General features: G+C 36.4%; 1 protein-coding gene across 3 annotated transcripts in view; it reads left to right on the top strand.

Moving 5' to 3' along the window:
• Window positions 1-15,415, top strand: part of DTWD2 (DTW domain containing 2) — a 74,863-nt gene extending 59,448 nt beyond the window's left edge. For 2 of the 3 annotated variants that reach the window (XM_040655598.2, XM_046905428.1), the window contains 2 exons: window positions 8,467-8,595; window positions 11,909-13,161. In XM_040655598.2, the coding sequence (XP_040511532.1) occupies window positions 8,467-8,595; window positions 11,909-12,079 (300 nt within the window). In that variant the 3' untranslated portion in view covers window positions 12,080-13,161. 3 annotated transcript variants of the gene reach the window in all.
• Window positions 15,416-18,238: the final 2,823 nt, after the last annotated feature.

Raw genomic sequence — 18,238 nt, forward strand, 5'->3', positions numbered from 1 at the left:
TTGCAAGCTTTGCACCATTGTGCAGATGCTGAAATTCTCATGGGACATGAGCACTTTGTGGAAAAGGAACTAGAAGTGCTTTTTGTTTTGACTGAGCTTTCTTTCAAAAACAAGAAAAAAAAAATGTGATTTTCTTCTCTTAGTCTTTCTTTACACACTCCCTTGTGCACCACTAAAGTTCTCACAGGCTTCTTGGGATTACTTTTCCACTTCCATGAGAGGACTATGTACATTTAATAGGAAGAAAAGAAACCGGAAAAAGCAGAAGTAATTAGTAGATTCCAAAGAACAATGCCATTGCATTAGTGCTACTTTATGACGCTAAGGTATTTAATTTCCCTTTTCAATTTTCTGATATTTACAGGTAATTAAAGTTAAATGGCTGTGGCAATTTATGTAATTAAATTTTCTTTCTTCATTTCATGACCCCATTCTCTAGATCGGTTCTCTGCTCACTGGCTAAATTTACTTGCTGTGCTTTCCTGTTGTATTAATTATTAAAAGAATAGTGCTGCATAAAACATAGATCTGTTGCCTGACATTAGTTTTTGAAATGTAAGCAGAGCAAGAGAGGTATTACCAAAAGTAATTTCTGTATCTTTCCTTGCTCTTAAGTACAAAACTGCAATGAATGGAAACTAACTGAAAATGCAGAGGTATCTTATGAAGTGCCCAGTAAAACTTGTATTAAAATATAATTATTTTAACATAATAATTGCATCATTTCTTTGGCTTACCTAAAAACAGCAGTTTCAGAAGATTAGACCAAAACCAGATGATATTTCAATTTTTTGTAGAAAGTATAGTCTAAATACTACTAGGTCATTCCTATCTTTTATTTTGTCTGAGCTGTGAGGCCTTTCCTTTCTTTACAGTTTCTCTGTTAGCTCTGAATTCTGTGTTAGCCATTTGAGTCAACCTCACGTTACCTGACATTACAGAAATTTGAGGTACCATTAAATTAGAACTTCACCTTGTGTGCACTAGGTCTTCATTTCAGTTACCTGTGTTAACTGAAGTCTATAGTGCACAGATTGTTCCAAAAGTAGTGCTTCCTATTTATTTCCATGGAAACTACAATAAATACAAAGAGCACAATAAAGCTATTTGACAGAGCAGATTCTCAGCTACAAAAAACTACTTTTTCAGTGTAGTCACAGTAATTAACTATGCATTTTTTTGCCAGAGATGGGCAAGAGCCTGCATACCAAGCTCATAAAAATCTGCATGGTTGTCTTTCTCATCCCTATTGCTAGTGCTGAAACACACCACCCACTGCCTCACTGTGCTCACATCCACTGTTTGGTCCCCATAAATGTTAAGCAAGCATCAGTGAATGTCAGTGAGTGCCATTTTTTCCACACGGAGGAATTCAGTTCCACACCTTTGCTCCATACACAATTCTATGTCATACACCGTTCTTTCAGACTGCCCACCTGCTGCCATCTGTCAGACAACAACAACATGTAATGGGATATTTGTGGAAAGGTTCAACCTCTACTGCCATACCCACCAACATTTGACTCTGATGTCATGGGCCAGCGTAATAGAACAGGAGGCATTACTTTTGAAGCTGCTCCTGTATTTTATTATAATAATAACTTTTCATTATTATTTTAGTGTTTTCAAATATTCATACTTGTATCTATTCATACAAGAAATACAGAGAAAAGAATAAAGGGAACCCTGATTTCTTTTATCCACAAGATTAAAATAATTACTTCTCACTTTTTCTCTCCTTGCTATTCTAATAGGTTTTTAAACAACATGTCACACACACACACATTGATGCATACAAAGGAGGAAGGAAGTACTACTCATCTTCAGTAGCAGAACTTGCTGTTACGCTTTTGTCTTCAGATCCTCCACCATCCCTTCCCTCTTTTTTATCTATTGAGAACTTGGTGGCCAGAAAAGGAAGGTGACCTGCCTAAATTGGCACTGTGGTTTGATGAGCTCAGGGTATTCCCTGACATGTAGCCCAAGGTCTTTTCTTTCAGAGATGCAGGATACATGCATGTAGACTTTGGTGATACTTCCCAACTACTAAAATTTGCAGGCTTCTCTGTTAGTCTGAAGATGAGTCAGTTTTATTTGATAATTCTAATGTGTGACAAGTGCTAAACGGTGGATTTCTCTTATGTTTTCTGAGAAGATGCTCAAATTTTTATTTGAAACCTGCAGTGACAGATTCCTGGTAGAGAACACTTACTGTGTTCGCCTTAAAATCACCTATGATTCCATATTTATTTATCATAAGAAACTGGTAGTTGTTGAAATTGCTCAAAACAGATGTGGTACTAAATATTTTGAATTACCTTTTTCTTCTGCAAGAAAGTTGTGCTTTGTAATACCTTAACTTCATATGTAATAATATGTAAAGATGATAAATATAGTTATGAATTAAATCTCAGATAAATTTGAAACAATTGTATATCTACTTCAACATCTCTTTTTTTTTTTAACTTTTGAGTGCATTTAGCACACAAACCTTTAAACTATCTAATAACTAGAAGATTCCTGTTTGTTTATAGAGTAATAGAGTCTTAAAAAAACCCCAACAAATTGCAAACTGGATATTGTGCTACATGGGAAATTAGGCTTCTACAGATAATTTATGGTTTCTGTAAGGGTTTCTTTTTTGTTGTTTGTTTTCAATATTGCATTCCTGCTTTGGTTTTATTTACCACCATTTTTAAAGGTGAATTGCATGATGTTATCTTTCAAGGTCATAAGAACTTTGAATTTATTCTGATTTCTGATTTATTCTGATATTCTGATTTTTCAAAGGCAGTGTTTCTCTGTAGATTCACTGCTTCCTTGTCCGGGTCTTGGATGTTGACTTGCTATTGAACAAATGGCTGTAGGAGCACATCAGTTTTGAGGGGATGGTGTGGAGACAGATGATAAATACAGTTGTGGGGCTTTTTTGGAAAATTTATATTTTTTTGCTTCAAAATTTTCTGTAGTGATGTAATATAAGAATATCTGTCTGTGAAGGGCATGATCCTCTTGCAGATTAACTTCCTTTCTTGATGTCAACTTTATCTAAAAGTGAAAGTAAGACACACTACAGGAGTATTCTGTACAAACATAATTTTCCTCATTAAAACATAGTCAGCGAACAAGGAGGTGTCTTTCTAGGGTTATATGCAGATGGTGCGTATTAGGTAATTCAATGAGTAGCTCTACTGACTTGTTTTGGACCAACTATGGCTTCAACTGCACCAGGGAAGGTTCAGGCTGGACGTTAGGAAATACTGCTACTCTGAAAGAGTGGTCAGGTACTGGAATGGGCTGTCCAGGGAGGTGGTGGAGTCACCGACACTGGAAGTGTTCAAGGAACGTTTGGACGTTGTGTTGAGGGACATGGTTTGGTGAGAACAATTGGTGATGGGTGAATGGTTGGACTGGATGATCCTGTGGGTCTTTTCCAACCTTGGTGATTCAATGATTCTATGTTCCAACCTTGGTGATTCTGTAATTCTATGAACTATCTTCACTGTGCAGTGCTTGCTGTAATAACAGTTCTTTTTGTAAATTGTTTTGGTTGCAGGAGCAAAATAAGGGCATTTTTGAAAGTGCATAGAAATAAAATGCATTTTCATCTTTTAGCTATATATTTAATGACCTTGGAAAGAAATTCAGGGTGCTGCTCTTATACAGGTACTTTATGTAGGGCTTTAAGAACGTTTCTGTGTTTGACGTGTGGGAGACTGAATTGGGATTGCAGTTCAGGAAGAAAGCAAGAAAGTAGTTTGGAATGTTTTGTAGACACATTGTGCTGCCCTGCAGAAGCTGTTCTGCTTCTCTAGCAAAGAGGGAATATTACGTTTATCACATTTCTAGTCACAGTAGCAGTGAGATGTCCCTAGCCTTGTAGTGATAGAAGTCACAAATTGCTGAGACGAAGGTTTGTGGGGTACGCAAAGAGTGATTTTGGGTGGTCATTGTGAAATATGCAAGAAACCATGGAAAATACCTTGCTGTCTCATCGAAATGGAACAAACTGCTTTCTTAAGGCATGCCTGAAAGTCACAATACGATCTGTGACTTGCTGCAGCAAATGGTACATGGAACACACACAGCAATGTCACAGATACACTTAAGTATTCAATTAAAAAACATGCAGAGTAGGCAGAGGTTTTTTTTTTTTGTTTGTTTCATTTTGTTTGGTTCATTTTGTTTTGTTTTTTGGTGACATCCATTTACTTTTTCAGGCTATCCATTTGTGACAGTTTCATGGCAGTTCTTGAAAACAGTGCTCTTAAGATGTCACTTTAAATTAAAGCCAAGATTTTGAATGAAATAACTTATTTATATTCCTGATCTAAATTTCAGTGGCATACTGAGGCTAACTTTGCTCAGGCTATTTTCTCTGTCACGAAGGCAACTTTATTTAATTGCTTCAGTTTTCCGTGCTTTAATATATAGAACACAGTTTGTACTGGCTTGCAGGCACAAGGTACTTGCCAACTGTATGGTGAGGGAGGGATCTTTCCCATGCCCATTTCTGTTTCCTGTTGGGGTATATTTGTGAAGTAGCACACAGTGCTGTTCCTTTCCAGCACCTTAAAAGCTATTTTTCTTAGTTTCTGGAATAAAGACAAAAGCAGCAGGTTTTTTTTTTTCGGTCTTTCTGCTATTTTGTGCTCTTTTAGTTCCTTTTTTTTTTTTTTAAAAAAAAATAAGGCTTATGGTATTTTTTTCTGGAAGATAATTGGAGTTACAGCATGTGTGAGTTGTAGCCACTGCCTAAGTTAAAAAGTATGACTGATGGCCCTTTCTTCGATCCTTCTCTTTGAGCTGAGCAAATCAATTCTGAAACAGAAACCTACATTTTAAGATTTCTGTCAACACAAGTTAAGGTGGAGGGGACTTTAGAACAAGTGCTAGGATTTCCATTGAAGCTGCAGAAGGATATTTTGTTCCTCTTCGTAATTGGATGCACCTATGGTCTAATTGCAGAAAGTAACAGAGGCAACCAAGAGCTGTTGAAAGAGTGCTCTCAGAGATGGATGTAGTAACCTTATTGCTTTTCTTTGTTCTTTGGGATGCACTTTTTCCAAATATAATTGTGCATAATGCTGGATTCTCTTTAGAGAATAAAGCCAGTAAAAATACTGATGAAGAAACTGGCACTGAAAAGGTGAAAAGATAAGGAAATCAACATTAAGGAGGAGACTGAGGATAACACTCAAGCTTTCTGCAAGACTTCCAGTCCTGCTGTTTAAAATAAGAGCAGAGTTTGCTTGCCTGCCTTAACTGACTGAATTCTGGAAAATTTCCATCAGTAAGTATTTGACCATATCAAGGCCAGTCTTTGCTTTCCTCAGTTCTCAACAGCTGAGCTGGACCACTAGAATATTGTGTCCATTGCATCTCCAGAGAGGGCCCTGAAGAAAAACCCAGCACCTAAGAAATTGTGAAGGACCACTGTTTCTATTGTGATGCAAATGCTCTGCAAATGCTCAGAGACACTAGAGAGCAGTGTGTTGGCACGGAATCCTGTGTTCAGCAAGTCAGTGTAATAAGATGTGAGAACTGCTAGCATGCAGGTTTCTGGAAACCCTCGGTCTTGACTTACACATAGACGACTTTGTTGTATGTGTTGTACAGATACCCTAATTTCAGTGTTCTGGCTAAATTCCAGTGAGTTGTTCCTTTCAGTTTACCTTAATTCCTCTCTCTAATTTGAATTGGTTGAGATATCTCCATCTTCCGACTTGTGCTATTTATTGTGATGAGCAGTGTTAAATGGATTGCTGCTTTTTCAACCTGACATTGGTGTATTTTGTCAATAAGTGAAAACATTCCAAAGCATGCATATGGTTTGCAAATTATTTTGACTATGTAAAAAAAAAAAAAAAAAAATCACTATATCTTCAGCATTTTGTAGTGAAATGATTATAAAATACTATGATTCTCTTTCTGAAATGTGCTTAAGTATATTGCTTATGTACACCCATTCTGAGATTTTGAATTTTAGTACTGGGGTAGACAATCTGATTTCATTTACACTGTTTCCTTACCTGATAAATAAGTTTGTTCAGCTGGATTTGAGATACACACATTACAGACAAAGAAGTAATCTGTATAGATACTGGAGAACTTCCTGAAGGGACCTTGGAGACCATTAATTTAGCTCCTCAGAAGGCAAGTAAAGGATAAGGCCTGCTGTCTGAGAAGGGTAGTGTTATCTCCCTCCCAGCCATGTCTGAGGATGGTAACCACTTGATCCATCCTCTCATTATCCCCAAGAAAGAAGAATGAATTTGGTTTCTCTTGCTCTTAGAAGTACAAATTTGCCCTTTTATACAGTGTCAGCTGTTTGAATTCTGTACTTTACAGAGTTTTGGACTTCAGAGTGTAAGGCAGAGTGAAGGCAGCGTTTCTTCAGTAAAAGTTGTTTTGCAGTCATGAATAATTTTCCTCTCTCTGGAATACTTATGACTTAAAAGATATTCTGCATGACCCTTAAGCAGTGAAATATAGAAACTAGCAGATAGAAGGTTTTCCAGACAGCTCCTACACAGAAAAGAATAAAAGATGCCTTAAGGCACTGTTGTCTGTGTCTGAGGAAGGGGAAACCAGTGCACCTTCAGGTGGGTGATGAAGTCTCTGTGGAGAAACTCAGTAGACAGTGATTGTCAGATGGTGAGAAAACGGGGGTAGGTATCTGTCCCGCTGATCAGGCTAGTTGTGGGACAGCAGGGATTGTGTTGGAGTTACACTGCGGTTTTGTTTTGATAGCATTATAAGAAGTTCCAAGGAACTAAAAGCTCCTGTTAGCACAGATCTGTGTATAATTGCAATTAACTAGATTTTCTGGACATCCTTACATGATCGCAGAAAGGGAATGTAAGCATAAAGTGAACCTTGAGGAATGACAGATGAAAATATGAAAATACTCATTTCATTTTTGTTCACTCTTCATTGTATACACTGTGATCCAAAGTCTACATTTTCTATTCTAAATCTGTTTCTCCTCTTTCGCTTTTTAGTGCTATAACAAGTTGCAGGAAGTAGTTGATAGAGGCGAGTATGTACCTCTGAAAATGACCTCTCCAAACTAAATAATCCATACTAGATACTTTAAAAACATTCTGATGCATGCATAGTTTTTACCCTTCAATTTTGTCCTATCCAATAAGAAGAAAAGCATTAAAAAGAAAAAAAAAAAATAAAAGAAAATGACAAGGCAGTTTCCTTTGGCAAAAAAGTCTGGACATTTTATCTCAAAATTACATTTTTCTCTTTTCCTTATTTTTTAGTATATTAAGCTTTTATAGCTGGTTTATTTTGCCTTTTCAGAATGGCCTTGCTCTTGTATTTTTTTTTATTTTTATTATTAATTCCCATTAAATTGAGGCCAGGGAAAGTATTAGAATTTGATCTAATCTGCTCAAGGTTCCCCTCTAGCTGGGAGGTTTGCTTTCATAAATGAGATCTCGAACTTTTAAGGTGGGGTAATTATGTGTGACAGAGATGAAGGAAAATGATACACTGCAAAAAGAAGAGGGAAGAGTCTGAATAAAGCAAGTAATAGTGGAAAACCTCTGGCATGGAAAATGGGAGCAATATCGTGATAGCCAGGGAAAAAAGTAATGCATTTTCCATAGAAGATGGAAAAATAAACAGTAGTTTATTAGAGATTCAGAAAGGGAAAATGAATTGATTTGAACTTAATAGTAACTCATTAGGGTTTGTTGCACCATGCTATATTTTATTTTGAAAGAAACTCAAAAATTTATGGCTGTTTAGAAATGCAGTAAAAGCTTTTGTAGCTAATGAAATAGACAATTGGTTGAATTAAGTTTCTTCTTCTGATATACCTTTAAGTTATGAGGTAGTACAGAGTGGTTATTGCTTGATGCAGAGCCAATAAATCAATTTCAAACATGATAGAAATAAGCAAATTGCTCTAACCAGTGATCTAATGAATTGTATGAATAAACCTCTAACTTAAGTCTTTCAGAAAATGTCGATTTTTAACCAGGGGAAATAGCGGTAGTTATTACAGTTATTTTATAGTATGATGTGTGTGTATTGGGTTCTGTATGGAATCACTTCTGTGTTAGAGTGTGCAATAAACAAACAAAAAAACTAAAGTGTGAATAATTTTGTTTTATTTTTGTCATAGAATGTACATGGCAAGTGAAATTGGTTGCTAAAATTAATTTATTTTCTGGGTTTTTTTTTGCTTATGAAAAGCACAGAAGAAAAACAACTTAAGCATGTTGTACAGCCTCTGTTTCATTCCGTCTGTCTCTGACATGCACTTGTGTTTTCTTTATGTGTTTGTGCAATAATGAATATGCAGTTCTTGTCTCAGATGGTGACTTGCAGGCTGTATACTTAACAAATTATAAGGTCATTGGCTACTGGGAGGCAAAACTTCAAAAAGCTAAGAAATATGTTTGATACACTGACCAGTTCATTTTAGTAGAGTTTGCTGTTTTTCAGGTGCAGTTAAAAACCAACATTTCGAGTCAATATGTAATTCGTACGCAGCCAACAAACAACTGTCTCTCTACACTTGAGTGTGCAGCTGTTGCTCTCACTATCATGGAAAAAAATAAGAGTATACAAGAGGTATGTAACTGATTTCAAATACTTGAGTTTTTCTGTTGTGAATAGTAGAATGGCAGCAAAATTACTTAGCTATTAATACAACATTTGACTATGCAAATCATAAGAAATTGCATTTGGCAGTTTTGTTACACAGCAAACTAAAAAAAATTTTTTTTTTTTAATTATTTGTGAACTTTTGTATTTTGAGTTTCCTATTACTCTTGTAACTCTCAAAAGTCTATTTAGTTTTCCTATGCTGTGTTCAACATAGCTGTCAGATTGCTGAGGTAACTTATTACATTTACTCGTCTTGATTGCTTTGACAGTTTTGTTTTCAGAACTTTAAATGACAGTATAGTATTTTTGTCTTGTCCCATGATAGAATTAGATTGGCTCTTTGGCCACAAAGGATTGTCTTTTCCTGGGTAGAGCTCACAGATAAAAATCTTTCCTTAGTGATGTTAAAAATACCAGTGGTTGTCTGATCATTGCCTGTAACAAAATGTATTTAGTGCTGGAATATTCATCATGGACGAATGCAGAATTTGTTTTACAGACAAGTTTTGCCTGTGGTCATGCTCCATTTTGTATTTGGAATAGTAGATTGCTCATTGATAATAACTGTTACATTCCCAACCCATATCCGCAGTTCCTTTTTTTTTCTGCTTTTTTCCCTTTCCTTTTTCTTTTCTTTCTTTATCTACTGCTTTCCTGACGCAATTCAACTTTTACAGGTTTTCACTGTGCTGTCTTAGGGATACTTTTTATCAAACTTTCCTTTTGTGCTGTGTGGTTTTCAGTTTTGTTTTTCTCTTGATTTGAGTTCTGTTTTTCTTGTAGTTGCTAGTCAATCTCCCTTTCTTCTTCCCTCTTTTTTATTTGACTTTTTAATTCACTATTTCTCCCTTGAAGCTTTTACACATTTTTAACTCAGCAGTCTCAGTTTCATCCAGTTCGTTTTTTCTTCTGTCTCATTTTTCTTTCTCATTACATGCTGTCTTCTTATGCTACTTCCTTGCAGATATCTTCCTGCAGTTTGAAATGTCTTGAGGAGAAATACTCAAATTCTCTTAATCCACGCATTTATTAAGAAATTGGTTGATAAACCACCAAGTATATGTTATGCAGTCCACAATGTAGAATAAAAACCTTTAGAGATGTCAAAATCAAAGATTTGGTCCAAAACAGGAATACTGTGGTGTATGTTGTATGTGTACATGGTGCATAGATGCACTGTGATAGTTACCTCCTCCTGTGCTTTTGACATTTCTTGTTGCAAAACTTCAAAACACACAATTATAAATTGTTTACCATTTATATGTACTATGATTTGCACAAATGTAATGTTGGATTGGTTTTTTATAACAGATTTTTGGGGGCTATTTCTTAACACTATTGCATTTAGATGTACTTTATGTGCAGTGTTAGCTTACTGTATGTTCTGTTGTAATATGTGGAATTTACATACTGTACTCTCATGTTACTGAAGTTATATTTTCTCTGTAGTGTGATTAGCATTCTGTGGGAGCAGAAAATGTTACTAAACTTGGGAAAGATTATAACCTATAATCACATTGATCTTTAGTTTTCTTGGAGTCAAAAAAGCATGTTGGTTATTTCGTTGATCAGCCATTCATTGGTATTCAATGGCATGGTAGGCAACATTTGGAAGTTTTGACCTGGACCTAGAAGGTTTTGTGTGTTTGACTTTATTCTGCTTCTTTTGAACAGTAGATAAACTTAAGTAAAGTCAGGCCAGGTTATTTATCTTAAATCATACATCCTACAAGACATTTTATGTGTGTTTGTATGTGTATGTATACCTTTAAAAGTTTATTTACATCATTTGAGATCCAATCCAAATTTGTCACGTTCAATTTTCACATCTGATTTCTCATTCAAGTATTTTCACCAGTCTCTACATAGCCTGACAGCGGAGAGTAGTGTTATTTCAGATACTATCAGTTGGAAGCTCTTGAAAATTATTAAAGCATTTTTAATATAATTTTTTAAAAAAGGAAAAACTACTTCCAAGATGTGAGAAACTTAGGAAAATTTGCAAATTGGCTTCAGTAAGTTTCTGTTCTTCTTAATTAGGATATTCAAGTACTTAACTATCGCTAAGTTTATAGTTATCTTGTTCAGTTAAGATCTGAGTTTAAAATTACTGAGCTGATAAAAGTCTTTGAGAATTACTGGTGGTAGACTCTAAGAAGTTTAAGTTAGTAGTAGTTAGTCTCAAAATATTTACTGAAGTCTAAAAATGATGATCTTTATAAATAGGTAAATATGATCTTCTGAAGTCAAAGAGCAGCAAGGTGATCTGTAGCTCTCAAAAAAAAAAAAAAAAAACCCCAACAAAATAATAGCTGATCAGTTTTGAGGTAGACAATTAATTATTTTAGTTCATGGAAAATAGTAAGTTTTCCTTTGCAAAAGCTAGCTTGCAGACTACAGATGTTACAGCTAGCTTGGAGAGAAATGTTTTTGTAAGCCTATCCTACTGACCTCCTGCACTTCTGCAGGCATGGAATGCAACCCACTGGCTTGTGTCTTCCTGCTCACATCACTTAGGTGTCATTTGAAGAATTTGGGTCGTAGCAGTGCTTCAGTTAAAGTTTATCCTAGGTCAGAGGAAGCTAATTGGACATTAGCCTTTTCCTTGCAAGCTTCAATCACACTAGTCTGTGATGAAAGAGATAATGTTCTTCTTTGGCTGATATTAATAATATCAATTTAATAAGCCTCTTTGAAACAGACCTAAAAGTAGTGAGGAACATAGACCCAGACAATCAGAAAATGAAGAACAGACAGTAGTAACCATTAGTAACCATTTGAGTTAAACTGGCTTTAAGTTGCTTCATTAATCCTGCATAGTATCGCTAAAGAGAAGCAGGGATGCAGCCTAGTCCCCAGTACAGCAGTCCAGCTACCTTGATCATGAGACTTCTTTCTTTCTAAAAATCTGCTTCGAGTTATTTTCATGCAATCACAAGCAGTTTTTTTTTATTATTATTACTATTTGGCTGAGTCACAGCAATGATTGTAGTCAGTTGGTAGGCTCAAGTTAAAACTTAACTTGAAGAATGTGTCTGGAACTGAAGGTGGGAGTCTGTGTGTAGAAGGAAGGAGTAAGGAACCGTAGCAGGTAGGTGGATGTGTGGCTTTTTTTCCCCTTGTTGACAGATGTTCTCTGTGGTTCCAGTGGTTCCAGCAAGCTTGTAGTTAATCTAACCTTGAACAAATGATGTTTCCAAGACAGCTGACTAGAAGACTGAAAAGATTGTTTTTTTTTCATCTCTTCCTTCTCTCTCTCTTCCATTTTTTTCTGCAGATTATACTACGTCCACTTCAAGCTTTGTGCTCTTTCCAGCTTCAGCATGGAGCCCAGATCCATCACAGCAAGGAGCATCTTCTCAAAAATGGCTTATATGACAAGCCAATGCCAAAGAACAAGCGCAAACTTAGAAGAATGGAACTTTTGTTAAATAATGTAAAAATATAGGAAAACCGTACAAAGTGAGGTTTGTTTATGGCTAACCAATGAATATGGATCTGATTTTAATCCAAGGAGTTGCACATACCGTCACAAAGCAACTTCGAGGTCCTACATAGTCAAGAGTTTACCTCCAATAAGATGAACAGTAATGGACAAGGTTTTTTATGCCTTTGTTCAGATGATTGAAGATCACTCTCATTTCCTTTAGCAAAAAAAAGATGAAAATTTGGAGCTTGGTTTAGAGTTATGTTATCTCTTGGATGAATAATGTGATCCTTGATAGTACTGGTTACATTTATTTTGAAGAAGTTTGATCACAAACCAGAATGTCAATATAATGGACTGGGAAGACTTCAGAATTTAGAAGTATATGGAATTTCAGTTACTTTAATTTCAGAATCTAATTTTTGAAGTTTTTCAAACATTAATTCCTTATGTTGTTTAGGACACTGAGCATAAGTCATGTTTCTTGGATAGTTCTTTTCAATGATGAGATTTATATTTTGTCCCTTTTTAAAATGTATGTGTATTTTGCAAGGCTGCCAGGTTTAGTCTGTCTCTTAAACTTAGTTGTTTAAATTAAGTCCACATATATTTTTATCTGAACCTGAACTCTTCTGGTCAAACAACAACAACAACAAACAAAACAATAAAGTGAATGTAGAGAGATCATTTTTTGAATTATAACTCAGGTGCTAAAACTAAAGTTTCTCTTCTGCAGAAAGTGACAAGAGGGACATTTTATGCTTCGGGCCATCAATATACATCATATCCATACCCTTGCAAATAGCTGTTAGGACAGTAAAGGAGTTAAACAAGTGTCCCTGTGTGGAAAGCCCATTTAGAAGTATGATGCAATGACAAACGGTTATTCTGGGGTACAACCTACTAACATGTTTGAAAACCCATTAAGTTTCTGTGTGCTCTTTGACTAGGTCTTCTCTTTTACCAGTGATGTCAGTGTTCCTTCTAACGAGTATTGCTAGAAGCAGAAAAATTGAGTATTTTTACAAGATTTGTAAATTAATGTTTTATGATCTGGAGAAAAAAATAATAATAAAAAAAGTGAAATAAAGGTTTTAAAGTTCCATTCTTCGTGAATGCCTCCATCACGAAACAGGTGGAATTGCTTACTGTTTGTCTTTACTGTCTATTCCCCTCAAGGTAACAACATGGAGATAACTGCGTACTAATTAGTTTTTGACTAGGGAAAGCTATTTTGCGTCTAATTTTTCAAAAGGAAGTGAAAAAAACTACGACAGTGGGAGATGTAAACACAGCTCACCAATTCATTAACTGAAAACACTTCTCCAATTAACAAGAGAGGTCAAAACCAGGTCAGAGATAAGCTAAGAAGTTCTGGTTTACCCTAAGCTAACAGTGACCTTTTGTGTAGCCACGGATTAACAGTTTAATTTGTCTGGCTCTGCTAGTGAAATTTGTATAACCTTGCCCTCTTCTGTTCTATGTAAGTTCTCTATTTGCTTCTAATATCAGTAAACCTGAATTAGTTTTGACACATCTGAAGCAAAACAGTCGCAAGTGATGAATGGTCTTGCGGATGAACTCTTGGGGCAGAGGAAGGGTGTGTTTATTCCTGCAGGAGAAGCACAGTGCAGAAATCTCTATGCTTGTGTGGAATCAGGACTTGTACAACTGCCTCTAGCGTGACACTGCCTCTAGTTCTGGGCCGACATAGCTGGGAATCCCTTTCCCCCATGCTCTTGGGTCTGAGCATCTATAAATGAAACAAGATTAGCAGTTAGGATTTATTGTTAACACCATATTTACGTATAGGTAAGATATTCATATTTAACATCGTATATGTTAATTTGGTTCCCCTTGTTTTAAACTCATTTAGAACAAGAGCATATCTTTTGACCTACATTGCACAGACTGTTTTCATACAGAGAAGTCTAAGTGTAACTTTCAAATAAATGTGAGCTTATGTTACAGAGAACAGAGGGAGACTTGTTTTACACTCCGGGTCTCACTGACATCTGCAAAATGCCTTAGAATTGCAAGATCAGAGAAACAGTTGTCTTAATTGAGTTATAATCCTGCATTATGCATACAATCTCTGAATTCAGATTTTTCATGTCTTTCAGCAAAGGGCAAGTTCTGCACATCTCACTTTTCAGTTTTGTTGATTCCTTGATTTCTGCTAATTTTACTCCTGTAGTTAGCAGGATTTGTAGATCTGGATTCATGGAAGCCTTTAATTGCTAGTTTCCCTTGTTGCACTGCACTGGATCAATCACTGTGCAGCAGTTGCTGAAGAAATGAAAAATGATTCACTGCAAACCTCCAGACATTTTATTTAAGATTTCTGTATATCTTGTCACATCTATAACAAAGTGATGCAACACAAGTTTTAATATGAAGTTTTAATATGAAGACTTGCTTGAATCTATTGAACACAAACTGCCATAATTTGCTTGCTTTTTTCTTTTTGGTGGAACTTGTCTGGCCTTAAACACATACGCATTAGAAAAAAATAAGGGCAGTAGGAGTTTAGGAGTTTTCTTTTCAGGTGTTTTGGATTTGGAGTTCACCTCTAAACACATTACTTTAAAGAAATGGGTACTCTATAGTCCAAACTTGATGGAAGTTGTGCTTGATGAAGCAGCACACTTTGTGAGCAATTTCATTAGAATGAGTTTAATTTGCGGTTTTATTTTTTGCTGTAATGGTCAATCTGTTTCATTTTTCCACTTACCAAAAGGTTAATGAATCAAAACCAGCAGTCTAACAAGATATTGATTCAGAAGAAAGGAATGCGTTTACTTCTAATGTTTGCTTCTTTGTTCTTATCCACTTTGTACTTCTGAATACTGCTACCAAAATGAAATCTGCCTTCTGTTTGCCTCTTGTGTCGTGCTTGGGGAACCTGTGATGTGGATAGCAGCCTTTTGAGCACATGTAAAAAATCTGCAAAGGTGGGTATTATTAAAACTGTGTGTTTTCATTGTCTGTAAGTAGTCTGTAAGACGCAGACTATTAAAAAAAAAATAGGTAAAGCTAGAAATCTTTCAAATCAAGAACATAAGGAAACCCTTATGTTTAGAAAGCTTTCAAATTGACAGTTGAGAGGTGTGCAGGGCAAACATTAATGTTCTGGAAGATGGTGTTACCGGATTACGAAGTAATTATTTGTTGATAAATTTTTCTTCAAATAAATGCAGAACTTTTCAACTGACTCCAAAACTGAGAAAAGCTATTTTTAGGCCATGGATTTCCTCCTCAGCTGCAGTTTTAGATAAAAGACTGTTCGTGATGCATTGTTTTCCACAACCTTCCTGCTTGTTTTGAAATGTAATTAAATGCTGAACTTTTAGAAAAGGGTAGCAGTTCATGATTTTCTCTTGAGGTTTGTGTTTATTATGCCTATATACTCAAACGAACATAAATTATGTATTTGTTTCTGCTTCAAAGCTATAAAAGATGTAATTTGCTGTGGTCATGTGCTACTGTTTCTCTACAGAATTGAATTTGTTTGCATATTCTGGTATCACAAGGATGTAAACCATACCCTATGTTGTGCCTTTTCAGAACCTTTCACTCAGTTGATGAATAGATGTGGCTTTTTCTATGCCATTTCAAGAAAAGGATTCCTTTGTTTTGTGTTAAAATCTGCATCACGACTGATTTCTGCGGTAATGTCTTTCAAGCTTTTCAGTTTTAGAGCTCTCCTGACTTTCGGCAGTAGTGGCTGACTCCTGTTTGCTACCCCACAATCACGCACATCTTCCCATACTTGGTCATAGAAAATCATAGAATGGCCTGGGTTGAAAAGGACCACAATGATCATCGAGTTTCAACCCCCTGCTATGTGCAGGGTCACCAACCACCAGACCAGGCTGCCCAGAGCCACATCCAGCCTGGCCTTGAATGCCTCCAGGGATGGGGCATCCACAACCTCCTTGGGCAACCAGTTCCAGTGAACATCATCCCCCAAACACTTCTTCTCCAGCTCAGTGCCCTGCGAGCAATGATAATGCGAACATGTCATGTCTCACTCATGCCCTTTCCTTCCCAAATTCTTCTGTTCAAGTGCAAAAAAAGCAAACTGTTCTCATCTCCCTACTGTATAACGTGCTTTAGGAGGTTCCATGTGCCTGCAGCTAATGAGTTTGTTCCTTGTGTCCCTTCTGACAGTCCCTCCAAACTGAGTTCACGTCCTGAGTGCTGCTGCTATTGTAGATGGGGACAGGTGGCAGAGAATTAAAAAGGGCAGAAAGGAGGGAAAGGATTGTGCTTTAAGAAGTTGGTTAAAGGGCTTAGGCTATAGTTGCTTGTAATTTAAAGTATAGCTGACACAGAGCTTGACACACATCACTAAGGCTTGGTGTTATCCCAACAGTTTGGCTTGTTTGCAGAGTAAATCCCAGGACGACTGCTTTGTTTTACTGTCCTAAGGTGCACAGAAGTTTTCTTTAGACCTATTTGGAGCCAATCACTTTTCTGTGTAAGAAGGTTTTTTTTGTTGCTAAACAGCAGAAAAATTGCTGTACCTATATGCCTGCAGTGCTTGCAGTACAATTACAGCTGAGGGTGTTGCATACATCCCACTTGATCTGGGTCTGTGCTTGCCTCCATATTGCACATCTTCTGTCATGGCTGTAAGAGGCAGCAGACGCTCAGCTGGAAGTAGCTTTGAAATGCTCTCTCTGCCCATATAAGCAATAATTAAAAACCTCAATAGTTGTAACAAACCATATGCCACGCTGGGGCCTGCTGTGTCTGTAAGGACAGGTAACATATTTAAGCTCGTACATCTGAGCTGAAAGTAGGAATTTACCTGCTGTATGAGTACTACAACCAAGTTGTCTGGGATTGAATATAAGACTAACCCTCAGTAAAGATGTCTATCAGAGAGCTTATAAAAATGATTTAAAGCATATTAAGACAAGTCTTTTCCCTTGTGTGTTAGTGGAACAGAGCAACTTAAAATATTTGGTAAATTAATAATACATTAATCGTTTTATTTGCATAAGTAAATGCATGTATGTGAATACAGATAATATATTTTCAGTATGAATGCATAATTAGTTATAAATAATCACCAGCTTTTAAATCGCTTTTGAAAGAAAGAATAACTTTCTATTAAAGAAAGGTCAGTGTTTCTACCTCCTTGTCTTTTCTTTGCTGTAGACGTTTGCCTGAGTATTTGAAAATACAGCAGATGGTTAGAGGAAAGAAATGGGATTTTTTTTTTTTTTCTTAAATGGACGTGTGGAGAAATTGGTTATGTACTCATTATAATTCAGCATTTGCAGAGCTGAAATCGGAGTTTGAACCTTTTCCATAACTATTAACAATAGGCATTGAGCAAAAGTGATGTTGTAGAAAATTATTTTACCAATTATGGTACTTCATTATGCTTGAAACAAACCTCCGAGGAACTTGAATTTTATACAAAATCAAATACCCTATTTTTGTCAGTGCTGGAATTTAGCAGGATATTTTAAATTATTGCTAGATGTGCTAGTTTATGCCAAATGTGGAATAAACATTGGGAAGAATACTACATTTAGATGGAATGATACCCTATTTGAATTTTACCTAGAATGGTTATGAGGATGTTCTTTTTCACTATAAATATCTATAGAGTAGACTTCTTTTCCATTGGAGTACAATAAAATTATGCAGAACTTCCATCTTATTACTTGGTCTGCTTCATTCTGGATTGTAGTACTCGGAATCAAAGAATCACAGAATGGCTTGGGTTGGAAAGGACCTTAAAGATAATGTAGTTCCAACCCCCTGCCATGGGCAGGGTTGCCAGCCACTTGATTGGGCTGCACAGGGCCCCATGCAATGGGGACAACTCCAGGGATGGAGCATCCACGGCATCTCTGGGCAACCTGTTCCAGCACCACTGTTTGAATGCAAAATTTACATCTAACATCTAGCCTAAATCTTGCTGCTTTTTATTTAAAGCCATTATCCCTTGTCTTCATAGAATCATAGAATCATAGAATCACAAGGTTGGAAAGGACCTACAAGATCATCTCGTCCAACTGTCCTCCCATTACCATTACTACCACAAACAACTAAACCGTAGCTCGTAGCTCCTCATCCAGATGCCTCTTGAACACCAGCAGAAGTACCTCTTCACAAGCTGTCCATTTCTTAAACATAGAAGGTAACTCCCCTGTCCCT

Source organism: Gallus gallus, chromosome Z, assembly GCF_016699485.2.
Source record: "Gallus gallus isolate bGalGal1 chromosome Z, bGalGal1.mat.broiler.GRCg7b, whole genome shotgun sequence".
NCBI classification, from domain to species: domain Eukaryota; kingdom Metazoa; phylum Chordata; class Aves; order Galliformes; family Phasianidae; genus Gallus; species Gallus gallus.